The following is a 25242-nucleotide window of genomic DNA, read 5'->3' as shown; positions in this document are numbered from 1 at the left end:
GAGACGGGGTTTCACCACGTTGACCAGGATGGTCTCGATCTCTTGACCTCGTGATCCACCTGCCTCGGCCTCCCAAAGTGCTGGGATTACAGGCGTGAGCCACCACGCCCGGCCTTGTCTTTTTTTTTTAGACAGAGTCTTGCTCTGTTGCCCAGGCTGGAATGCAATAGTGCAATCTCTGCTCACTGCAACCTCTGCCTGCTGGGTTTAAGCAATTCTCCTGCCTTAGCCTCCCGAGTAGCTGGGACTACACATGCACACAACCGTGCCCGGCTAATTTTTCTGTATTTTTAGTAGAAACAGGATTTCACGATGCTGGCCAGGCTGGTCTCAAACTCCTGAACTCGTGATCCCTGCCACCTCGGCTTCACAAAGTGCTGGGATTATAGGCATGAGCCACCGCCCCTGGCCTTGCTGTGTAGTTTTTTCTTCCGCGAAGGTGCTGCCTCCCACAGCACTGCCCCCAGACCTTCCCTATGGGAGTGGCTGGTGCTGTGATTTCTCAGAGCTGCAGCCTCTGAACAATTCTGTCCTGCCCAAGACTTTCCATCAGGACCTGGAAGAGCCACCATAAGACCCACCTGCTCCACTGTTACTTGCAGACCCTGCATCTTCCAAAGAAACCCAGCTTTTGGGCTAGGCATGGTAGCTCACACCTCTAATTCCAGCACTTTGGGAGCCCAAGGTGGGCGGATCACTTGAGGCCAGTAGTTCAAGACCAGACTGGGCAACATAGCAAGACTTTGTCTCTACAAAAAGTAAAATAAATTAGGCATTGTGGAATGCACCTGTAGTCCCAGCTATTCAGAAGCTAGAGGCAGGAGGATTGCTTGAGGCCAGGAGTTCAAGGCTGCAGTGAGCTGTGATCACACCACTGTACTTCAGCCTGGGCCAGAGCAAGACCCTGTCTCAAAAAACAAAACAAACAAATAAAAAATCCCAAAATCTGCCTGGCTGGTTCTGCGTATTCCCAGGTAAAACGTTTGAAACATGTTAGTCAAGAGGTCCATGCCAACTTCTCTAGAGGTTTCTTGCACTGTACAAACTAGAGAAGTCTTCTTTGGTTTCCCTATCTTTGCTATTTCCCTGCCCCTGCCTGAGAAACCCACCCTTTGTCCCTTTTGCTGTAGCTTTTTCAACCAGCCAAGTGCCGGAGAAGCTGGATGTGGTGGTAATTGGCAGTGGCTTTGGGGGCTTGGCTGCAGCTGCAATTCTGGCTAAAGCTGGCAAGCGAGTCCTGGTGCTGGAACAACATACCAAGGCAGGGGGCTGCTGTCATACCTTTGGAGAGAAAGGCCTTGAATTTGACACAGGTAAGGCTTGCGTGGAAAAGGTTTGGGAGCATGGCTATATGTTGGGAGCAGAGCTGGGATTACAGACTTGAGCCACCGTGCCCGGCCTCTGGGCACTTTTCTTATCTGACAGTACAGCTACCAGGAGGTGAACCGGGCAGGGATCTGGTGGTTTCTGCTGTGACACCTCCCTATAGACAGGGTGGGCAGCTTGCTCTGGGCACGGGCTTGGCCAGGCCAGGCCAGATAACCTCTTCCACCTTACTTCCTCAGCCACCTTTTCAGGGCTCAGTCCCTGTATCTGTTTACCACCTTGTTTTTCATCTCCCAACAGGAATCCATTACATTGGGCGCATGGAGGAGGGCAGCACTAGCCGTTTTATCTTGGACCAGATCACTGAAGGGCAGCTGGACTGGGCTCCCCTGTCCTCTCCTTTTGACATCATAGTACTGGAAGGGCCCAATGGCCCAAAGGAGTACCCTATGTATAGTGGAGAGAAAGCCTACATTCAGGGCCTCAAGGAGAAGTTTCCACAGGAGGAAGCTATCATTGACAAGTATATAAAGCTGGTTAAGGTAACGTGGACATGCTGAGGACCCAGAGGTTATTCCCGGCAAGGCTGACTTTCTTCATTACTGGTGGAGTCACTGGGGGTGGAGAGTGCAAAGGAGGAGGCAGGAAGGGAGGAAGGGTCATATCTGTTCTCAGCTCAGCCTCCACCCGAGTCCACCCAGATGTCTGTTTCTCTCTCTTTGGAGCCTTGGCTCCACGGCTGCTGCTGTCACCCTGGCCTCTGGGAATGGCCTGCTCTCCTCCCTGACTAGGCTGGCTTCCATGATATCAGATCACTGCTCCTTTTTACTTCATCTGAGACCAGATTGGGATTTTTGAAAAGGAGTTTGAGCTGGAAAATAAAAAGCAAAAAAGGACTCATCTGAGTGTAGGATGGGAAAAATTCACACAGTATAGATTTTTCTAAAAATCCAAATTCAACAAAGTTCAGTCAGGGGTAAGTATTGCTGGATGCTCAGGCTGGTCCAGGCTATGGGGATAGCAATTCTGTCCCAGCAGTCCCAGGAGTGAGGCCTGTACTCGTTCCTTGTTCTCTCTAGGTGGCCTCCAGTAGAGTCCCTCATGCCATCCTGTTGAAGTTCCTCCCATTGCCCGTGGTTCGGCTCCTCGACAAGTGTGGGCTGCTGACTCGTTTCTCTCCATTCCTTCACGCATCCACCCAGAGCCTGGCTGAGGTCCTGCAACAGCTGGGGGCCTCCTCTGAGCTCCAGGCAGTGCTCAGCTACATCTTCCCCACTTACGGTGGGTACTGGCCATGGGCTCTGGGCAGCTTCTGGAGGAGGAAGGGCTGCCCTTTTGCCTCTCAATCTTTCTTCTCGACCCTGCCTGGCTGACTGATATGGGCAGTATAAACCCCAGGCACTCTGGAGCTTGTGAATAAGTCTGGCCACCTGCTGGGACTCCTTGGTAAAAATTTTCTTGATCCATGCCCTGGTTGATTTCTCAGTTCAACCAACGCTGTCCTCCCTGCTCTTGGCAGCATGGTACTTTGCAGGGAGGATATTCCTACTGGCCCTAAGATCTCTAAGGAACCCATGTCTGGATGGAAATGTCTCTTCTGGCTGCCTTGGACCCTGGGGGACATGTGGATCCTCGGATAGACTGGGCTGTGTGTTATCTCACAGAACTCCATGTTCCTTTCTGAATGGTGCTGGTGCCTGCTCCTGCCTGCTCACCACCCTTCCTTCCTTCTGCAGGTGTCACCCCCAGCCACACGACCTTTTCCATGCACGCCCTGCTGGTTGACCACTACTTAAAAGGAGGCTTTTATCCCCGAGGGGGTTCCAGTGAAATTGCCTTCCATACCATTCCTGTGATTCAGCGGGCTGGGGGTGCTGTCCTTACAAAGGCCACTGTGCAGAGCATATTACTGGACTCAGCTGGGAAAGCCTGTGGTGAGAGCCCTGCCCTACCCTACCCTACCCTGCCCTTCTGGGTCCCTGGGTTGGTGTGGGCGAGACCTGGGGTCTTTTTGAGACTAGAAGGAGTAGGAGAACTGACTTCTTCATGGGGGCTAAAGGTGAGAATCTGTTCCAGAGCAGGGTCCAGGGATAGTGATTACTTCAAAACTAAAAAAGAAGCAGGAAAAATAAAAGATTGGCCAGGCATGGTGGCTCATGCCTGTAATCCCAGCACTTTGGGAAGTTGAGATCGGAGGATCACTTGAGCTCAGGAATTTGAGACCAGCCTGGAGAACATGGTTAAACCTCATCTCTTTAAAAAAAGAAGTTAAAAAAGAAAGATAAGGAATCGCATAGTCCCCAAAAAACAGTATTTATTTATTTGATTTTATCTTTTGAGATGGAGTTACACTCTTTTTCTTTTTTTTTTTTTTTTTTGAGACAGAGTTTCACTCTTGTCACCCAGGCTGGAGTGCAATGCTGCGATCTTGGCTCACTGCAACCTCCACCCCCTGGGTTCAATTAATTCTCCTGCCTTAGCCTCCTGAATAACTGGGATTACAGGTGCCCACTACCACACCTGGCTCATTTTTGTATTTTTAGTAGAGACAGGGTGTCACCATGTTGGCCAGGCTGGTCTGAACTCCTGACTTCAAGTGATCCACCCACCATGGCCTTCCAAAGTGCTGGGATTACAGGTGTGAAACACTACGCCTGGCTTGAGATGGAGTTTCACTCTTGTTGCCCAGGTTGGAGTGCAATGGCACAATGTCTGCTCATTGCAACCTCCAGCTGTCGGGTTCAAGCAGTTCTCCTGCCTCAGCCTTCCGAGTAGCTGGGATTACAGGCATGCGCCACCACACCTGGCTAATTTTTGGTATCTAGTAGAGATGGGGTTTCATCATGTTGGTCAGGCTGGTCTCGAACTCCTGACCTCAGGTGATCCACTCACCTTGGCCTCCCAAAGTGCTGAGATGATAGGTGTGAGCCATTGCACCCAGCTTTTTAGTCATTTATTTAATAGATAAAATTATTTACCCAGTAATCTATGATTGTCTTCTTGAGTGTAGATACTGTGTCTTTTTTAACTTTATATATAAATCTTAGCACATATTAGAGGCTCAATAAATGCTTGTTCCATGGTGGATTGAATGAATGAGTAACCTTGGATTCCACAGGGCAGTATGGAGGCCAGCAAGGTTCCCTCCCCTCTATCTGTGGCTCAGGTTGATGCTGTAACCTGCATAGGGACTCAGAATCCCAGTATGAATGAACTCTTGGAAGATAGGGTCTGTGCAAGGACTCTGTTAAACAGAATAGGCCCTCCATCACTAGTGGGTGCTTAAAGAAGTCAAGGAAGCAGACAAAAAGAGGCCTGGGAAAAACTGGACTGGTGTAGACATGCATTTATCAGAGAAACCTTTCAAGGAGGTGGTAAGTGGGAGGCTGAGTGCAAAATAAAAATCAAGGAGAAAAGGCCATCAGTGATCTCAGAGAATCCATTTGTAGAGAAGACTGATAAGGTACCGGGTAGCAAGAGAGAGGCGGCTATCAGTTGGGAAAGGTTTTCTCCGATGCCCGTGAACAAGTTCTCTTCAAGCTGAAAGGGGTCCAGGAAGCAAGGTAGGTTTATCAACGGAGTTAAATACAATCCAGATATATCTGTTTGTTTTTCAAGTGCTAGGTAATAAAAGGTTAAGGTAAAAGAGGCTGAGTGCAGTGGCTCATGCCTGTAATCCCAGCACTTTGGGAGGCCAAGGCAGGCAGATCACCTGAGGTCAGGAGTTTGAGACCAGCCTGGCCACCATGGTGAAACCCTGTCTTTACTAAAAATACAAAAATTAGCCAGGCATGGTGGTGGGAACCTGTAATCTCAGCTTCTTTAGAGACTGAGGCAGAAGAATTGCTTGAACCCAGGAGGCAGAGGTTGCAGTGAGCTGAGATCACACCATTGCACTCCAGCCTGGGCAACAGAGTGAGGCTTCGTCTCAAAAAAAACCCCAGCATTTATTTACATGCCACCTGGAGGCATGTGCTAAGAATGGAGGTAACAGACAGCACGGTGGAGCATAGGAAACTTCCGGGAGGCACAGGTATTAGAGCTGAGTAATAAAAGGTGAGATGAAGCTAGCAAGCAGATGAGGTTGGAGAATATTCCAGAAAGGAGAAGCAGCACACAAAGGCATGGAGATATGAAAACAGTATTTTCAGGCATCCAGAAGTATTATGTTGAATAATAAACTCTCGTTTTGTAGGTAAGAAATGGTTGACTCTCAGCTGTTTGATATTGGTTCTACCTAATAGTTTAGTGGGAGTTTAGCGAAAGTGACCGGAGATCGATGGAGCTGGACACACAGAAGGGACCATATTGCACAGGCTGCTATAAGATTTTGGAGGTTCTTTTATCCAGGATGAGGTATCATTGCAGGGTTTTATTTTTATTTTATTTTATTCATTCATTCTTTTTTTTTTTTTTGGAAACATAGTCTTGCTCTGTTGCCCAGGCTAGTGTGCAGTAGTGTCATCATAGCTCATAGTAGCCTTTAACTCCTGGGCTGAAGCCATCCCTCCGACTGAGGAGGTAGGACTATAGGTGTGCACAACCCCATATAGCTTAATTAAAAATATATATATATATATATATATATTTTTGTAGAGACAGGGTCTCATTATGTTGCCAAGGCTGGTCTTGAATTCCTGGACTCAAGCAACCTTCTGACCTCGGACTCCCAAACAGCTGGGAGTACAGGCATGAGCCACTGTGTCCAGCCCCATTTGGAGGGTTTTAAAAAATATTTGGAAACAACTCTGGCAGCAGAGAAAAGGGCCTGGATTTCCAGTGGAAGGGCTCTTTAGCCCTTGAGCTTTGTCTGGTATTTGGCTCAAACAGAGAGTGTGCGCGCATAGACACACACACACACACACACACACACACACACACACACGTGTGCAGAGCTAGGGAAAGGAAGCCCAAACAAAGCAGCTGTAGGATAGTCTGAAAGCACTTGAACATATCACTCACTTTGCAGTTTCCCAGGGGCCTGCCCTGCCTGGGCCTAGGTAGCTGGACTCCAAGGTTTGAGAAAATGGGTGCAGGCAGCGAGAGATCCTTCCTCTGCGCCCTGGAGCTCACAGACCCTCAGCCAAGCTCTTGTGCCTGCAGGTGTCAGTGTGAAGAAGGGGCATGAGCTGGTGAACATCTATTGCCCCATTGTGGTCTCCAACGCAGGACTGTTCAACACCTATGAGCACCTATTGCCGGAGAACGCCCGCTGTCTGCCAGGTAAAAGGCGGGTCTGCACTGTCCCTCTTGTAGCCTCCCCAACGTGTCCCCTTCTGGAGCCAACTTGCTCCATGTGGGTGATGCTTCCCCTCTTCTTGGCCGGCCCTCTGATTGTCCTTAAGCAGCAAGGTGAGAATGCCACCTCTAACATCATCCTAACCCTAGCATTTATAGTTGGGGAAACTGAGGCCCATACAGATTAATTACAGTCCTGAGGCCACTCAGCTGAAAGGGGCAGGGCTGAGCAGAGTAGCTGGTCTGATTGAAAAGCTCAAGCTTCCCCCGTCCCTCTGGTCTGAGGGGGCTTCCAGAGAAGAGGCCTCAGGAAGAGAAGCAGGAGAGCAGGGCAGCCCACGGGGAGCAGAGCTGCTGAGCAAACGTGACTGAGAGGTTCTGCCACCTTCATGTAACTGGATACATCTGGTGTGATCTGAGGAAGGGAGGCCGCTGAGAAGAGGGAGGCAGAGGTTGCAGTAACCCAGCAGGGGTGAGACACAGGGGCCAGATGAAGGGCTTAGGCTGGGCGGGAGGTGGAGAGCACGGAGCAGCTCCGGATGTGGTGGGGCGGAAACCTTGGCTAGTGCAGGAGCCAGAAAGCAGGGGAAGGAGCCCTAACCCCAGAGGGTGGGCCTGGGAGCTGCTCCCTGAGGAGCCAGGAAAAGGGACAGCAGAGCGAGCTAGGTGGGTAAAGCGAGGTCTTGGCTTTCCTCATGAGACTGGGTGGTATGGGAATTGTGATTGTCTCCGGGGCATAGGGTGGTTCCACCAGCACCACCCTCTCCTTCCTTTGCCCCATGTGGCTGGGCCTGCAGCCTGCTTGGGCCTCCCTTCTCTCAGACCCAGGGAGCTGAGAAGGTAAGGCAGAGACTGCCCAGGGGAAGGGCAGGGGGCCGGGCGTGATGCACAGACAGACTGCTTTTGTTTCTTGGATATCTTTTTTTGAGGTGAAGTCTTGCTCTTTTGCCCAGCCTGGAGTGAAATGGTGCAATCTCGGCTCACTGCAACTTCCAGTCCCCGGGTTCAAGCGATTCTCCTGCCTCAGCATCCTGAGTAGCTGGAATTACAGGTGCATGCCACCACACCCAGCTAATTTCTGTATTTTTAGTAGAGACGGGGTTTCACTATGTTGGCCAGGCTGATCTCAAATTCCTGACCTCAGGTGATCTGCCCACCTCGGCCTCCCAAAGTGCTGGGATTATAGGTGTGAGACACCGGGCCCAGCCCAGACTCTGCTTTTGTTACTTCCTATCTTTCTCTCTGTGATGCTGACCTCCCTCTTCCCCTGTCCCAGAATGGGAGACTGACACTGTGTCACTGACACTGTCCCGGCCAGGCAGCCATGCTACAGTCACCTGTCCCTCCTCCCCTCCTCTCACCGCCTGATTACAGTTTTCCCTGGTCCTGTGAATCTTCTTCCTGAACACAATCTGAGGGCCTCAAAAATATTTAGTTAAATGAATGAAGCAGAGGACCAAGGGACCTGCCATCCCTCAGGCAGGTGACAGAGCTGTCCCCAGAATGGGAAGACCACAGAAGAATCTGTGAGGGCAGTTTCCAGAACACCGGTCTCGGGTCATCTGCTGAGGGGTGGAGAAGCCCAGCTCTTTAGGTCTGGGGAACATCAGGTGCCCCACAGTGGCTGTGGCCTCTGCCATAGTGCAGTTCCTCCCGCCTCCCTCCAGCTGAGTCCTGAGATGCCAAGCGCCAGTCAGGCCACCTGCCTTTACTCACATGCATGGCTTGCCCTCTGGAGGCCTTGTGTTCTGACAGCACACTAGGAAATATGCATTTTCACTCACTTGACAGTTGCATAGAAGTTAATACTGCAATCAGGCTGGAAATGAGCTGCTGTTCATGTGTGTGGTCTTCATGGGTGGGAGTCCAGTCATGCGCTCCCCACTTCAAGACACAAAATGGAAGACGGGGGGCAGTCAGCCTGACCTTCCTGCAGGTGCTGAGCCAGCTCATGAGGGCTGCCAGGGCTGGGTGTCACCTGCCTCTGAAGGGGCTCAGAGCAGAGGTGGGGAGGTGGAAGAGTAGGAACCTGGGGTGGTGTCCTTGCCAGGCAGGAGGAGAGAGAAGAGCAGGCCCCTGCCAACACCAAGTTGAAACAAAAGCTGTAAAAGTGGCCTGGTCCCCAGGCTGGCAGTTGAGTGTAAGTCTCAAGATGCAGTGAGTGGGCACCCTGAGGTTCTGCCGGGAGCAGGGAGTGGCCATCTCTGGCCTCAGTCCACACAGGCATCAACCACTCCCCCTTGGCAGGTGTGAAGCAGCAGCTGGGACTGGTGCGGCCAGGCTTGAGCATGATCTCTGTCTTCATCTGCCTGCGAGGCAACAAGGAAGACTTGGGTCTGCTGTCCACCAACTACTATGTTTACTATGACACGGACATGGACCGAGCGTAAGGCGCGCGCACGTACGCGTGTGTGCATGTGTGCATGTGTGCGTGCGGTGTGTGTGGCCCGTGCCTCCCTGCTTGACTCAGAGAATGAGCAACGGATATGGAATGGGAGGAAGTGGGCAATTTCCAATTGGCGCCTGGAAGTTTGCTCTCCCAAGGCTGTGGCTCAGCTTCACCCATCTGGGGAGTCCCTAGGGATACGCAGTCCTTGTGGTGATGCTGGCGTTTTGAGGACAAAAGCCTGGAGATCACAGCCATGTTCCTCTCCGACGCAGGATGGAGCGCTATGTCTCGGTGCCCAGGGAAGAGGCTGCACAACACATCCCTTTTCTCTTCATCTCTTCCTCATCAGCCAAGGACCCGACCTGGGAGAACCGATTCCCAGGTAGGGCTGCAAGTCCAAGTGGAGCCTGGCGTTGGGGTGAGGGGGTGGAAGGAGGGGCTGGGCAGCAGTAATACTGGCCCTGATCCCCAGACCGCTCCACCATGATCGTGCTCATACCCGGCACCTACGTGTGGTTTGAGGAGTGGCAAGCAGAGCCGAAGGGAAAGCGGGGCAGTGACTATGAGACCTTCAAAAGCTCATTTGTGGAAGCCTCTATGTCAGCGGTCATGAAACTGTTCCCACAGCTGGAGGGGAAGGTAGGGGGTAAAGTATTTGGGGTGCTGACGGACCTCATGGTGCCATTTCTGCCCTTTCCTTCAGACAGGGGAATCAGGCCCCAAGACACCTGAGCCCCAGGGAAGGACGGGACACCCACCCCTGCAGTCAGCGCATGGGAGAGAGCGGAAGAGGGAGGGGAGTCAGGATCTCACGTTCCCGCCCACCCTTTGGCTGCCCTCTGTGCCCTCAGGTGGAGAGTGTGACTGCAGGATCTCCACTCACCAACCAGTTCTATCTGGCTGCTCCCAGAGGTGCCTGCTACGGGGCTGACCATGACCTGGGCCGCCTGCACCCTCGTGTGATGGCCTCCTTGAGGGCCCAGAGCCCCATCCCCAACCTCTACCTGACAGGTACTCACTGCCCCATGTTGTCAGGACCTGAGACCCCGAGCCTCTGTTGCCCAGTGTCCTCTGTTCATGTCCTCAGGCCCTGCTGTCCCCTGCAGCCTCCCATCCCCTGAGCAGGGCTGCCTGGGCAGGCTGTGGCCCTGGTCGTGATCGGGGCCAGCTCTGGGTGCCCCTCATGCGGAGGGGCGAGCACCAGGGCTCCACCCTGGCCTGGGCCTGCCTGGGTGCACACTCAGGGCCTCTGCTCTTGCCTCCTAGGTCAGGATATCTTCACCTGTGGGCTGGTCGGGGCTCTGCAAGGTGCCCTGCTGTGCAGCAGCGCCATCCTGAAGCGGAATTTGTACTCAGACCTTAAGGATCTTGGCTCTAGGATCCAGGAACAGAAGAAGAAGAATTAGTTCCATCAGGGAGGAGTCAGAGGAATTTGCCCAATGGCTGGGGCATCTCCCTTGACTTACCCACAATGTCTGTCTGCATTAAATCCTTGCACACACAAAGCACTCTAATTTGGTTCTGATTCCTCAGGAGAGGCCTAGTTTAAATCACAGTTCTGAATCTGGGGCAATGAAACCATTGCTTCCAGCTGGGGCTGGTGACAGTCTGTATGCATTTTGTAACATGCTGTCCCTACTAATAGGCTATTGACCTGGATAGGGTGATGCCTCATGATGAGCAGTGCTCTGAATCCCTCACCCGTGCCTCCTAACTCAGTGATCAAAGAGAATATTCCATGGATCAGGTGGACTGAACCCCCGGCAGCGCTGTGAGCTCAAGCCAGTGGGTTCAGTTCTGTCCTGAGGCTTCTGCTCTCATTCACTTAGTGCTGTGCTGCAGAGTTCTACACTGTCAAGGAAAAGGGAGACTCATGAGGCTTAACTCCAAACCTGGGCATGGTTTTGGTTGCCGTTCCATAGGCTCAGAGAGCTCTAGACCCCTTTTGTGCTGGGTCCAGTGGCTCTTCAGAGGACAGGAAATGCCTGTGTCCGGCCCCATGTAGTTCTGGAGCTTTAGGGTAACAACAGGATCCATTAGTAGTGTGCATGTCAGAAGACCATATCCAATTCATATGGAAGTCCTGGGTCTGTCTTCCTTATGATCGGGGTGGCATCTGGTTCTTGATGTGCCAGCGTCGACACACCTTCAGAGAGCTCAGGACCTGAGCCTCAACAAGCCTAATCCTCCAAATACACAGGGTAGGGTGATGTCAGGAGTCAGGGCATTGACTGGTAAGATGACTTCATTGTGTTTAGGCAGGCTGCAGGGCATTCCAAACAATGGCACAGCAGGGGACAGCACAGGGAGGCAACAGAGTGTACCCAGCAATGGCCCAGCTACTGACTGCAACACAGGCCACCAGGCTGGGAAGAGTCAGGTGGTATGAGAGTTGGTGAGGGGCGGAACATACAAAGCCAGAGAAAGTGTGCAAAGTCCAGAAATGGCATCAGCAATTTATTTGGTACGTGTGTGTTGGATGGAAGGTGACTGAAGGCTCAAGAGGCATAAAAACGACCTTTCACTTATGTTAAACTGACATGCCAAGTCTCACTGTAGTTCGTCTTAAATGTAATATTAATAAATTTATTAAATCCATGGCTTTAACATTTGAAATTTATTTTGACGTCTGTTCAACAAAACAAAACTACATTGGGATGACATTTACGGAAGCTCAGAAAAACATTATGTACTGAGAAATACTTATCATTAGACCACAATGAGCTTTAAAAAAATAAAGTTTACAGTTAAGTTACAAAAAGCTGAAAATATAAAACATTGTGAAACAGCAGCCATCTATTGACTGAGAAAACAAGAAGAGAAACAATTTCAATCATCAATCATGTATCAAAGATGGAGTCTGGTGAATTACAGGAATGTCTATCAGAAGGTGAAGGGCTGGCTTACTGGCAGTTTGATCTACTATACATCTCAGACCCAAACCCTTCACAGAGGAGACTAAATTCACATGTGACTTGTGAAACTAGCTGAGTTAAGTCACTGTTGTATCAAATTCAACCTCAAAATCTCTCCCCAGGACTCTTGCTCAAGCAAGTCATGACAAACGCAACCTCACTAACAAGAGTTTTCAGAAATGGCCTGCAGAAGCTCAGGGCCTGGTGCCTCACACAGCCTCCTCCACGCTGCAATGCTGTAGTTCTCGTCACGCCCACAGCATCTGGCATCAGGTTACCCTGTACAGTCAAGGACCACAGAAATCGCCAGCAGGGAAATTCCAGAGGTTTAGGATTCTATCAGCACATGTGTCACTGGAAGCCATCATGGGGGGACTATATCAGAGCTTATGTAACTAGCTGTCAGGTCTTTCCCTGTTGCCTTAGCCTTTCTACATAGAGACTGGCCTTCAACTTGCCCTGAGCCCAGAAGTGGACTCTTTCAGCAATTCTACTCAGGAATCTGCAGCAGGAAAACAAGTTCCTCTATTAACATCTATGACTGAAGCACAGATTTCTCGAACAGAAATCAAACTTCAACCAAAAGCTGGGCTTAGGAAGGGAAGCCCTTAGCTGACTGTAGGAGGTAGCTCTTATGACTCCACATGCTCCCTACACACCCCTAGCTTGAGCAATGCCTCAGCCAGCTCACCCTCATCCACACAATTTCTAGGAAACATGCTTCAAATATTCTATCCTTGAAAAGACCACCATGCAGAAAATAAGTTTTCCCTTGATGTGCAGTATTTTCTTTAGCGCAATTTCTAAAGAGAAACTTAAATCCTGTTGTATTCTTTCAACACACAAAAAATGATACTTCTCAGAGGCTCAAAAGCCCAGCTCTGTGGACTGACAAAATGTATGCATCAACTGCCAACCCTCTTGGTTTCTGAAACCAACCTTTCTTCCTGCTCTCCTCTTTAAGAGCAAAACCCAACATGTATTAGGTCACAGCAAGTGGTGGCTGGGAAAAGCTGTGGGACCCCTCATTTGAGTCACAGCCATATGGCATGGAGAGAGAAAACATCTCCTCTGCCAGAAGGAACTGAATTCTGGAAGTTCTAAGGAATGTCACCATGCTCAGCAGATAGGAAAGCACTGCCAAGGGCTGTCCCTCAAGAGCTTAGTTTTCTTGGGGAGATCAGAAAGACATCAGATCCTGACTGCCCTGTTTTGCTGAAGTTCCAAAATGAGTGGCCTGATGAAGAGCTAGTGGAACTGAGGGAAAGAGTCGACCACGTGGGGTGGGGTAGTGAGGAAGATGTACCAGGAAATGAGCTGGGCCCTGAAGAAACAGGCAGATTGGGGACGGCAGGAGAAGGAAGAGAAGGGAGAGAAACCTCACCAAAGAACCATGGAAGCCAGGAAGTGGAGGGCACAGCCAGAATAAAGGCACAGATGGGCACCCCACAGGAGGGGCTTTGGCCAGGTTGGGATGCAGAGAAAGGCAGGAGCGTGTCAGTCTACAGCATCCTGAACCCCAAATGGTCTGTAACTGGATTCTCTAAGCCTTGAGAATTGGAGACCAAAGCTTCAGACCAGGGCAAATAGATTGGAAAGATCAGTCTTTCCAAGATTGAGCTTCTTTCTAAGAAGCTGGATAGGAAACCCAATTAATGTGGATCTGAAAAAACAAATTTCAAGAGAGAAGCAGAATGAGTTGGGGGTGTGCAACAAGAGAAGCAAGGAAAATGGAAAGATGATAACTAAGGATCTTTTGAAAGAAAAATGGGTAAGACTTTGGTGATGAGAGAGAAAAAGGGCAAAAGTCTGCCGTTAGGAATTCAGGTGACTGAAGATAGTGGACAGTTGGGAGGGGCAGGCTGATGGGTAGAAGAGAAAAATTCCATTCAGTGACAACCAAGCTGAACTATTTGACACCAGCAGGACTGGGTTCTTTAGGAACTAAGCCAAGACAAAGACTTGGGAATCACTCACTCTGAGGATGAAGGTGAATGGCTGAGCAGACAAAGGTATACAGAGGCCTGGCTTTGAGGGCGTCTTCCCCACCAGCACAAGATAAGGCAAAGGACCATTTGTCAGAGACATCAAGAAGGGAATTTCCATCTGGATGGTCAATAGTGTCCAGTTCTATCAAGGACAGGATTAAGTTTTGAGAAAAAGCCATGGATTTGGTGATCTGATAACTGGTAACCTTTAGCAAAGCATAGTTGAGAGACAGAGACCAAAGTGAGTTGGTAAAAGTCATGAAGAGAAATGAATGGCAACTTCAGGGAAGCAACTTACTGGAGAAGTTGAGCAGCAGGATGAGTAACAAATAGCACAGACGGGAACAGAAAAATCTGGGTGCCCATGAAGGTGGAAGGAAAGGAGCTGGTATAGATGGGTACAACCAGAAAACATGAGGAGGGGAAAGGCAGGGAAAAGGGAGGCAGGCAGGGAGAGGGTGGTCTTAGGGGATGCTAGAGGAGCCTTAAAGAAGACTCTTCAGGTTGGTGCAAAGACTGACACATCAGTACAGAGAATGATCCAAGAAGGGTAGGTGTTCATTCCTTACCTCCATAAAGTAGGCTACCTGTCTAGAATGAAAATGCCAACTCAAAGCTATGGGCTGTTTTATGCAAGGTGGAAGATAATATAAGAAGCATGGTCCTCTCTTCAGACTGCCTTGACAGCACAGAATTAATCTTATTTCTCTCACCTCCCAAGTTATTTGTATTTCCGTGAGATCAGCTCTGAAACAACTCTCTTTAGGCTCTCTACAGTGTGGTAGAGCATGACTAGAAGAGATTAACCTTCAAACAATAGCATGGTCCATGACACTACACTCACTTATCCCAGGGGAACCCACGGAATTTCTTAAATTGTAGTAACTCCTGACATGGCACGGAAGGAGAATTTTTAACAATTACTCTTGGCATCTTAGAGGAAAGGACCATTAAATACACTGAGGTAAAATGGCAGAGAGTGTGGTTAGTTTCTATTAATAAAGTCAGTCTATTTTGTCTGTTTTAGGCAACAAAGGCAAAATGGAGTTTTGGGAAATGTGGAAAATGTATCTCATAAAAGCCCTTTGGAAAAACTGCAGACCAAAACCAAAACCCTCCTTCATGTTTTCTCACATGAAACATGAACTTGCCCTATTTCAAAAAGTTCCTATGGAGTATGATTGCGTGAAAGATCACACTATTTCAAATCATATTTATTTTAAAAATCTGTGATGGGACAGTGGTCTCACTGCCAGGAAGCCCAAGTTCTGTTTTATGCTCGGTACAACCAAGTAGAAGTTGACTCAATTTGTCTCAAGCTACATAAAATAATCAGAAAGCCAAGAAGAACTCATGCTAGACTGGTTAGACTTGTACACACAAAAAAAGCACTTTTTTTAACCTGCTGTTTCCATTCACTGCTGAAGTCTTTGAAGAAAATTAGGTGTTCAAAGTAGCCCTTTGCCTATTGGCATTTCCCCATCTTCTGTGTCTTTTGTAGGCATATCCCCCTAAAGTAAGAGGCCTTAGTAGAAAATCACATCTACCTGCAGTTTTCCCCTAGGTCTGCAGACACAGTGGAAAGTATAACGCCACAGTTGAGGGCCAGCTTTCCTACAGAGCCCAGGCCCCAGGGAGGGCGGCCAAAAGCTCAACCTGCCTCGGCTGGGATCTCCCTTTGGTCATAGCTGTGTTTCCACATGCCCCTCCACTCACACTCAGAGGAGGAACGGATGGAAGCCACCAGCACAAATAAAGGGAACACAGGAGAACAATGTCACCAAAGTGCAGGTGCAAACCGCAAAGCAACCCCTTACCTCTGTCAGCCCAGACTTTCCACCAAACCCCAGAGGAGGGTGTCTCTTAGGTCACAGTACTTTTTTCTTCATTTCTTTTGATTTAGAAACAAATCAGCAGGGAGGACAAAGTTCTCAAGGACAAAAAATCAAAGCTGAAACAAGAGCAGCACAATCCATCGGTGACGTTCATCTTTTTCCAGAGGAATATATCATACTGTTAAGACTTTGGGGGGAAAAAAAAGATCTTTTAGGAGCTGCAGGGAAAACATTCAGGATTAAGATATACTGACCCACCACCACAGAAACAGCAATTAATTAAAATAATAGCGCACAAAATGATTTTTAAAGTAAGTTTGAGATCAAACATACACTAGAAAGATATACACTTGATGGAGAGACAGAAATCCTAGCTTCTGCAGCTTTATACTCCTCTATAGTGTTGTGAATTACTTACACGTGTTTTTTTGTTTTGTTTTGTTTTTTGAGACAGAGTCATGCTCTGTCACCCAGACTGGAGTGCAGTGGTGTGATCGTGGCTCCCTGAAACCTTAGCCTCCCAAGTTCAAGCGATTCTCCTACCTCGGCCTCCTGTGTAGTAGCTGGGATTACAAGTGTGCGTTACCACATCCAGCTAATTTTTCTATTTGTAGTGGAGATGGGGTTTCACCACGTTGGCCAGGCTGGCCTCCAATTCCTGACCTCAGGTGATCTACCTGCCTCAGACTCCCAAAGTTTTCAGATTACAGGCATGAACCACTGTGCCCAGCCACATGTTTATTTTTTAAAAAATCATAAAAGGGGGAAATCCTTAAAGCCAATTATCTGAAAAGCTAGTAGACCAGAGCTAAATTGTGAAGCTGGCCTACTGGACTAGTTAGCAAAGATGTTCTGAGCTCAGTGGCTCGTTCTGTAACTAATAATGAATTGTACGAACTGTGTTCCCTGTAGGTAGTCTGGGAACAATTCATAGTTGGGCCACCAATGGTTCTTTGCCAATGTCCTCCCTGTTGTTATGTTGAAGGCAGAAGGAACGGTGCATGCTAGTAGCAATGCAGTGAGAGTAGTCTTCCTGCTTAGACAGGTTGTCTGCCTTGTTCAGCTCTGTTGCCATGGGGTGGAAGGAGGGCTTATCTCCCTGGCAGAGTAATGGATTGGTGGTACTCAGGAACTCCAGCCCATAGTGCTTAAGCCAGGCCGATGTGGGAGTTGGAAGCCTATGTGCTTCTGGGCTTGTCTGTTTCCAGGGACCGTAATCTAGCACTTTACCACATAAAGTGTGGATCCAATGGCATTTGGCTTCACCTGGGAAACTTAAGAATGTAGAAATAGGCTGGGCGTGGTGGCTCACACCTGTAATCCAAGCACTTTGGGAGCCTGAGGCAGGCGGATCACCTGAGGCTGGGAGTTCGAGACCAGCCTGACCAAGATGGAGAAACCCTGTCTTTACTAAAAATACCAAATTAGCTGGGCATGGTGGCAGCGCCTGTAATCCCAGCTACTCGGGAGGCTGAGGCAGGAGAATTGCTTGAACCTGGAAGATGGAGGTTGCAGTGAGCCGAGATCAAAATTCCCAAGGTGATTCAAATGCCTGTTAAAAGTTTATCGAGCTCTGGTAGAATGCAGAAAGCTCAGGACTGGGAGACTAGGGAGTTGCTATCAGGTCCTGATTTTGCCACTAACTTGCAGTTAAAAAAAAAAAAAAGAGTGTTTCTGGGTGGGTTTATTTCTTCATCAGTCAAGGGAGGGAGCTGCTGTAGAGTATTTGAAGGTCTCTTCTAGCTCTAATGTCATAGATATGTGTATATAGATATTTCTAGTTTGTGGTCTAAAAATGGCGAATGCAACAGCACCTCCAGAATTGGCCATTTCTGCCATGGCAAATGCAAGCCCACTACTGGGTCCATCTGAGGTTGCCTATCCCTCCCATAGACCTGGTCCTCCTTCCTTACCTTCTGGTCCAAACGTTGGTAGTCACTGGCCTTTGGCCGCCGGGTGACTTTAGATCTTTTTCCTTCCAGGACAAAAGCAATGATCTGAGGACAGGAAAAAGAAAATGATTAACAGGTGGTTCTGTAATGACCTAGTTCAGCCTCTGAAATCAGAGGCAGTCACCTGGTAGCATATTTGTTAATGACCTTGACTGTAGAAAGACCAGTACACTCACAGAGGTCTATTTAAACTGTAGCAATTTTAAGAAAGAACCTAATTACATCAGAATCCTTTGTATTGCTTAACAGGAAATAACAAATAGAAAGCTGTCTGAGCTCTAGCATGTGGTGGGAGTCTGTTTGATTTACTCAAAGGTACTTAGTCAAAGATCTATCAACTCCTTCCCAGAGAGATCTAGGATAGGACATTCCTTTTAAAAAAAAAAATCATAATCAGAATTTCCTATCTACAAACGCACTCTTTCACCCCACGCCGCTACATCAACAGCTATACTCTTTATCACTCTCATTTCACATCCAAGGTTACCCTGCATAATGAACACTTGGAGGTAGAATAAGAAACGCATTTTTTTTCTTTTTTCTGGAGACAAGGTCTCATTCAGGCTGGAGTGCAATGGCATCATCACAGCCCACTCAAGCCTTGACCTCCCACAGTCAAGCCATACTCCCAGCTGGGACCACACATGTGCACCACTACATCTGGCTAAATTTTTACTGTGTGTAGAGATGAGTTCTTGCCATGTTGGCCAGGCTGGTCTCAAACTCCTGGGCTCAAGCAATTCTCCCACCTCGGCTTCCCAAAGTGCTGGGATTACACGCATGAGCCACTGCACCTGGCCAGGAATGTCCATTTTTACTAAAGGTCTTCCCCTCTATTCTTTATAGCCACAGGCCTTATGGCCAGCATTAATTGGACTCTCCAACTTTAAGCAGGTTACTATCTTCTAAATTTTGGGGGCTCAATAAGAAATCCAATCATTTTGTCATTAGAATGGTTGCTAAGAAACAGACCAAACCCTGCTGAAAAAGTAAAAGGTGTACATGTCTGTGCAGTTTCTGGCCTTTCTTCTAATTATTGATTGTGGAAAAGTCCCTGGGCTCTTTGCTGCTGGTATCAAAGACCGAGTAATAGAAACCATTCTTTGTGCCACTGCTGATGGAAGACAGAATGTGGGGAAAGGAAGCCAGCAATGACACACAGCCTCAAGAATGGAAACAGGATGGAAGGTACATGTTCTAACTGTCCAGTACTCAGGTCCCCTCAGGCTGTGAAGAGCCTAAATTCCAAGTTACGGGAGGAGATGCCACATCCTAATATTGTCCTAACTTGGCTCCTAATGCACTAGCAGAGAACACTCAGAGGACAGGTGACAGGTTGAAAACATGATTCACCAAACAAGAGTACAGAGGCCTAGTGGGGCCTGAGGAAAACTGAAGCTCATCTTAAAATCCTCAATGCTCACGGCAGATAAGTGACGGGATACCCACCCACACCCAAGTTTCCAGAGTGCAGGAAATCCCACGCCCCTCCTGAAGGCCACCCTCGACTTACCTTCCGCTTGTTGTGATAAGCGATATAGAGGACAGCCACAAGAATGGCTGCAGTCACCAGATATGCAAAGAAGTGGCTGCTCTCCGCGCTGGCACTTTCAGAGCTGTCCTTATAACGGTCATCCTTCTCCAAAAGTGTCCCATCACGGTTCTCACTGGAGGCAGAACCGGACACCTTTTCTTTTTCTTCTTTGGGCGGTGAGACCTCCTCAGGTCCTGTATCATCATCTTCAGCCTCTTTGGGCTCCACATCCTCAGTAGGCTCTGAAGAAATGAGGTCAGTGTCCTCCCCAGATTCGGTTTTGAAAGCATTCGGAGAAAGCTTCCCTTTGTCAGCTAGCTGGTTTGTGTTAGCCTTGGGGAGCTCCTTGGCAGAGGGGTTGGAGATGGGCTTGGCGTGGTCTTTCCTGGAAGGCTGCTCTGGAACCACCTTGCTAGAGCCGTCTTTTGGGGTCTGGTCCTCCGCACCGGACTTGCTAGAGCCGTCTTTTGGGGCCTGTGAGTCCGCATGCGACTTGCTGGGGCCGTGTTTTGGGATCTGCGCGTCTGCATCGGACTGGCTGGTGCCATGTTCTGGGGTCTGGCCGCCCGCACCCGGCTGGCTGGTGCCATGTTCAGGGGTCTGCCCGTCCGCACCCGGCTGGCTGGTGCCGTGTTCAGGGGTCTGCCCGTCCGCACCCGGCTGGCTGGTGCGGTGTTCAGGGGTCTGCCCGTCCGCACCCGGCTGGCTGGTGCCGTGTTCAGGGGTCTGCCCGTCCGCACCCGGCTGGCTGGTGCAGTGTTCAGAGGTCTGCCCGTCCGCACCCGGCTGGCTGGTGCCGTGTTCTGGGGTCTGCCCGTCCGCACCCGGCTGGCTGGTGCCGTGTTCAGGGGTCTGTCCGTCTGCACCCGGCTGGCTGGTGCCGTGTTCAGGGGTCTGCCCGTCCGCACCCGGCTGGCTGGTGCCGTGTTCAGGGGTCTGCCCGTCCGCACCCGACTGGCTGGTGCCTTGTTCTGCGGTCTGCGTCTCCGCACCTGACCTGCTGAGGCTGTCTTTTCGGGTCTGCGCCCCCGAACTCGACTTGCTAGAGCTGTCTTTTGGAGTCTGCGGCTCCTGATCCGACTTGGTAGAGCCTCCAGGCAGCTGGCTCGAGATGGGGCGGTTGGAGTCGTTTCCCGCAGAAGGCCGAACTGCAGCTTCTTTCTTGGGAGCTTCGGGGTCTGGGAGCGGAGCGGCTCCTGAAATAGAAAAACAAATTAGCACCGGAGAAGGGCAGGCCGGAACAAGGAACTCCTCAGAGCTGGAAGAGATCGGGGGCAGAGGGCGAATGGGGGTTGCGGGGTGGGGTGGGAGCCGATGGCGAGCGGAGAGGTGGGTCGGGCAGAGAAGAAGTGAGCCTAGATGGTGACCGGCCCTTGTGAGAATGGGGGGCTGGGGTCAAGAGTGGGATGCGCGGTGGAGGGTCTTACCCGCCGCTGAGATGCTCAGGAGGACCAACGCAACCACGACCCGCATCCTGCTCAGATAGCGCTTCCGTCCTCTAACGCTCCCGCGAGATCCGCGGGTGGGGCCCCTCTCCAGCCCCGCCCCTGCTGCGCGCGCCTCTCCGTCTCCGGCTTCCGCCGGGTCAAGGGGCGGGGACTCGGGGAAGTGGCTACTGCTGTTGTCTGTGTTCGTCTTCCGTTGCGGCGCCTACGGTCCCCGAGTGGAGAGCGAGCCTCTTCTTCCTGATTTCTCTTCACCACAGCCACAACAGACTGGCCCTCCGTTTTTCGTCCTCTCCGCCTCGTACTTTCTAGACCTTACAGGCCGAGCAGGAGCTCCCTCGCCTCGCCCACTGGCCGCGGGAGTGAGGTCGCTGGGGCCAGGCACCTCTCTTGGCCACCACCAGCCAGTGCCTGCGTTTCTAAGCTCTGCCTTTTTCGGGGTTACCTCCTCGCAGTACACAAACATGCTGTGCTCTGGTCGCTCCCATGTGGGAGCAAATCCGATTACCTACAAAGCATTGCCTTCGCATCCCGGCCCTCCTCCTTCCCAACTCCACGGAGACGGAGTCCTCCGAGGGCGCCAGACATCTTTTCCAAAAAGTGTCCTTTTTACCTGTCTTAAATGTAGAGAAGCAGAAAACAAAATCTGACTCCCACCCTTCTGGGATAATCACTATTAATGTTTTAGTGTATTGTCTGCCCCGTAAACATTTAATGTTTTTATTAGGTAATACTTTACAATGTTTCAGAAATCAAAACCAGATTTTAAAGTAAATAGACTAGAAAAGTCTTCCTCCCTACTCTTCCAAAGGTTACCGCTTACATTAGTTTATTACGTTTCCATCTAGTTTTGTAAAAAAAAAAAAAAAAAGTACTTTCTCTTCTTAGTATATTTCCCTTTTTTTCCATACATATTTATTTTCTCCCCATATTGGGATAATCAGGTAAATAGTTTTATAGCCCACAGTTTGCAGTTACCGTTATGTTTATACATTAAAAGTTTGAAATCACTTTATGAACGTTTGCCAGGCTAGGTGCTTTGAAGACAATGTAAGAAATGATAGGTCTTAAATGGGATTACACCAAGTTAAAAAGCTTCTGCTCAGCAAAGAAAACGAAGTGAAGAAACCACCTACACAATGGGAGAAACTATGTATAAGAAACTCAAGGAAAAAAATCTGATTAAAAAATGGTCACCAGCCGGGGCAGCATGATGAAACCCCGTGTCTACCAAAATACAAAAACAAAAAATTAGCCGGGCATGGTGGCCTGTGCATGTGATCCCCAGCTACTCAGAAGGCTGAGGATGAGAGAAGTGCTTCAACCTGGGAGGCGGAGGTTGCAGTGAGTGAGCCAAGATCTTACCAAGGCACTGACTGCAGCCTAGGCAACAGAGTGAGACCCCCATCTCAAAAAAAGAAGAAATAAATGAGCCAAAGACCTACTGAATAGATGTATCTCAAAAGATGACATACAAATGGCCAACAGATATATTAAAAAATGCTCATTATCACTAATCAGGGAAATGCAAATCCAAACCACAGTAAGAGATCATCTCAGCCCCAGTTAGAATGGCTGTTATCAAAAGAAATTAAAAAAACCAAAACAAAACGAAGTACAAGGATGAGAAGAAAAGGGATTGCTCGTATCCTGTTGGTGGGAATGCAGATTAGTATAGCCATTATGGAATACAGTATTAGCGGAGGAGCATGGAGGCTCACACCTGTAGTCCCAGCACCTTGGGAGGCTGAGGCAGGCAGATGGCTCGAGCCCAGGAGTCGAGATCAGCCTGGGCAACATAGCAAGACCCTGTCTCTATAAAAAAAAATAAAGGAAAACAGCACATAGAGTTTCTCAAAAAACTAAAAATAGAACTGCCATATGATCCAGTATTCCCACTGCTGGGTACATATCCAAAAGAAAGGAAATCAGTATATCGAAGAGATATCTACTTCTGTAATCTCAGCACTTTGGGAGGCTGAGACAGGAGGATCACCTGAGCCCAGAAGTTCCAGACCAGCCTGGGCAACATGGCAAGACCCCATCTCTTTTCTTTTCTTTTTTTGAGACAGAGTCTCACTCTATCACCTAGGCTTGAGTGCAGTGACACAATCTCAGCTCACTGCAATTTCCATTTCCTGGGCCCAAGTGACCTCCCACCTCAGCCTTGCAAGTAGCTGAGACTGGTGGATCTCACGGAAGTAGAGAGTACAATGGTGGTTACCAGAGGCTGAGAAGGGAAGAGGGGAGAGGAACGATAAAGAGAAGTTGATTAGTGGGTACAAAAATACAGATAGATAAGAAGAGTAAGCTCTGGAGTCACTACTACAGTCGGAAAATTATAGTTAACAATAACATTGTGTATTTTAAAATAGAAGAATTGTAATGTTCCCAACACAAATGTGAGGTGATGGATATCCCAGTTACCCTGATTTGGTCATTACATATTGTATACCTGTATAAAAATGCCACATGTACCCCATAAATCTGTACAACTATGTTATATCAAATTTTTAAAGTAGGTATTAACTCCATGGAGCATGTAATCTAGTGGGTTACATAAATATTAACTATCTACACAAATGTGTGTGCGTGCATGCACATTCCAAGAACTGTCAGAAAGAAAAGTGCAGAAACTATGAGATCAATTGAGGATGTGACCCGTAAGCTAAGGACCAAAGGTTGTAGATATATCCCAGGTGAAGATGAAGGGAAGAGGAAGATGGGCTTTCGTGGCTGAGTGTACAGCATGTATTAGGTTGATGCAAAAGCAATTGCAGTTTTGCCATGTGACAAAAACAGCATTTACTTTTGCACCAACGTAAATACAATGGCCTGCAGACAGGTAGGAACCTAGTATTTTGTGTAAGTCTAAAGATTATAATTGCCAGATAATAGAGAACAGGGAGAAAGGCAGGAATGAGGCTGGAGCAGAGGCAGCTTAAAGAGCAAATGATCTGAGAATTGTCGAGAACATGAATCTACTAAGCACAAAAAGTACAACAGAAAACATGCCAGTTAACTTTGTGGATTTTTGTTGTTGTTGTTGAGACAGTCTCCCTCTGTCGCCCAGGCTGGAGTTCGGTGGCATGATCTCAGCTTGCTGTAGCCTCCGCCTCCCAGGTTCAGATGAGTCTCCTGCCTCAGCCTCCCGCATAGCTGAGATTACAGGCACCCACTACCATGCCCGGATGATTTTTGTATTTTCTTTTTTCTTTTTTTTTTTTTGAGACGGAGTTTCACTCTTGTTACCCAGGCTGGAGTGCAATGGCGCGATCTCGGCTCACCGCAACCTCCACCTCCTGGGTTCAGGCAATTCTCCTGCCTCAACCTCCTCAGTAGCTGGGATTACAGGCATGCGCCACCATGCCCAGCTAATGTTTTTGTATTTTTAGTAGAGACGGGGTTTCACCATGTTGACCAGGATGGTCTGGATCTCTTGATCTCGTGATCCACCGCCTCGGCCTCCCAAAGTGCTGGGATTACAGGCTTGAGCCACCGCGCCCGGCTGATTTTTGTATTTTCAGTAGAGATGGTGTTTCACCACATTGGCCAGGCTGGTCTCGAACTCCTGACCTCAAGTGATCCACCCACCTTGGCCTCCCAAAGTACTGGGATTACAGGTGTGAGCCACCGCACCCGGCCATGTGCCAGTTAACTTTGCTTGAAATGTAAACTAGTCCCACTCCTGCCAGAAAGAACTACAGCTGCCAAGGGAAGTAACTCCTCTGTAGTCTACTGAGTGCAATATTTGGCTTACATGATACGCAGTTCTAATCAATTAGAATTAGACAAGGAATAGTATGCAGCATATAGTTTTCAGGAACAAGTGCTTTATTTTTATTTTTTTGAGACAGGGTCTCACTCTGTTGCCTAGGCTGGATATTTTTTAATTTAAAAAACAATTAATATGCTTCTCAATATGTTTTTCTGTTGTAAGAAAATGTGTCTCACACATACACTTATTATTGAAGAGAGAATAAGAATCACAGGAAGTGAGAAACCTTTTACCAGAATGTTTCAGAACCTTGACTCCACTTTGGCTAAAGAAAATGAACTGGTAAATTAATTTTTTCTAAAAGAAAGCTCTGGCCAGGTACAGTGGCTCATGCCTGTAATCCCAGCACTTTGGTTGGGAGGCCGAGGCCAGCTGATTGTTTGAGGCCAGGAGTTCAAGACCAGCCTGGGCAACATGGTGAAACCTCATCTCTATAAATAATTTTAAAAATTAGCTGGGCACGGTGGTGTGCACCTATAGTCCCAGGAGCACTGAGATGGAAGAATTGCTTGAGTGTCATAGGTGGAGGCTGCAGTGAGGTGTGATCAGGTCACACTGCACTCCAGCGTAGGCAACAGAGTAAGACTCTGCCCCAAACAATGAAAAGAGAGAAAGGGGAGTGCAGGGAGAGAGAGAAAGGGGAGAGGGGAGAGGAAAGAAAAGAGAAAATCCTGGTGGCCAGGTGCAGTGGCTCAAGCCTGTAATTCCAGCATTTTGGGAGGCCAAGGCAGGCAGATCATTTGGTCAGGAGTTCGAGACCAGCATGACCAACATGGTGAAACCCCATCTCTACTAAAAATACAAAATAAATTAGCTGGGCATGGTGGTGCATGCCTGTAATC

At 49.0% G+C, this 25242-nt stretch overlaps 2 protein-coding genes across 3 annotated transcripts in view; one reads left to right on the top strand and one right to left on the bottom strand.

Moving 5' to 3' along the window:
- The window catches only part of LOC108295688 (all-trans-retinol 13,14-reductase), a 12424-nt gene extending 1963 nt beyond the window's left edge, over positions 1–10461 (top strand). The window contains exons 2-11 of the mRNA XM_017517958.2: positions 1131–1313; positions 1627–1868; positions 2406–2607; positions 3063–3260; positions 6430–6549; positions 8812–8950; positions 9226–9335; positions 9426–9592; positions 9805–9964; positions 10220–10461. Of these exons, the coding sequence (XP_017373447.1) occupies positions 1131–1313; positions 1627–1868; positions 2406–2607; positions 3063–3260; positions 6430–6549; positions 8812–8950; positions 9226–9335; positions 9426–9592; positions 9805–9964; positions 10220–10359 (1661 nt within the window). The 3' untranslated portion in view covers positions 10360–10461. The remainder of the gene's footprint in view (positions 1–1130; positions 1314–1626; positions 1869–2405; positions 2608–3062; positions 3261–6429; positions 6550–8811; positions 8951–9225; positions 9336–9425; positions 9593–9804; positions 9965–10219) is intronic.
- A 1090-nt stretch (positions 10462–11551) lies between these two features.
- On the bottom strand, positions 11552–20738 carry TGOLN2 (trans-golgi network protein 2). 2 transcript variants are annotated; one of them, XM_017517961.2, is made up of 5 exons: positions 20605–20738; positions 19975–20373; positions 19157–19632; positions 17605–17688; positions 11552–15878 (listed from the first exon to the last, which is right to left on the bottom strand). In XM_017517961.2, the coding sequence occupies exons 1-5, from the start codon at positions 20648–20650 to the stop codon at positions 15873–15875; spliced, it is 1011 nt and encodes a 336-aa protein (XP_017373450.1). In that variant the 5' UTR covers positions 20651–20738; the 3' UTR covers positions 11552–15872. The 2 variants fall into 2 exon arrangements, with proteins under 2 accessions (XP_017373450.1, XP_017373449.1); XM_017517960.2 differs by having other exon boundaries at positions 19157–20373.
- Positions 20739–25242: the final 4504 nt, after the last annotated feature.

Source organism: Cebus imitator, unplaced genomic scaffold, assembly GCF_001604975.1.
Source record: "Cebus imitator isolate Cc_AM_T3 unplaced genomic scaffold, Cebus_imitator-1.0 Scaffold655, whole genome shotgun sequence".
Classification (NCBI taxonomy): Eukaryota; Metazoa; Chordata; class Mammalia; order Primates; family Cebidae; genus Cebus; species Cebus imitator.
This window is presented reverse-complemented; position numbering and strand designations above follow the sequence as displayed.

What these genes read in the sequence shown, in the direction of transcription:
- TGOLN2 (XM_017517960.2), bottom strand. Translation starts at nt 20,650, where the DNA reads ATGCGGGTCGTGGTTGCGTTGGTCCTCCTGAGCATCTCAGCGGCGG. An exon ending in CCTGAGCATCTCAGCGGCGG is followed by an intron (nt 20,374 to 20,604) that starts GTAAGACCCTCC and finishes TTTCTATTTCAG; the next exon opens with GAGCCGCTCCGCTCCCAGAC. An exon ending in CTTATCACAACAAGCGGAAG is followed by an intron (nt 17,689 to 19,156) that starts GTAAGTCGAGGG and finishes TCCTGTCCTCAG; the next exon opens with ATCATTGCTTTTGTCCTGGA.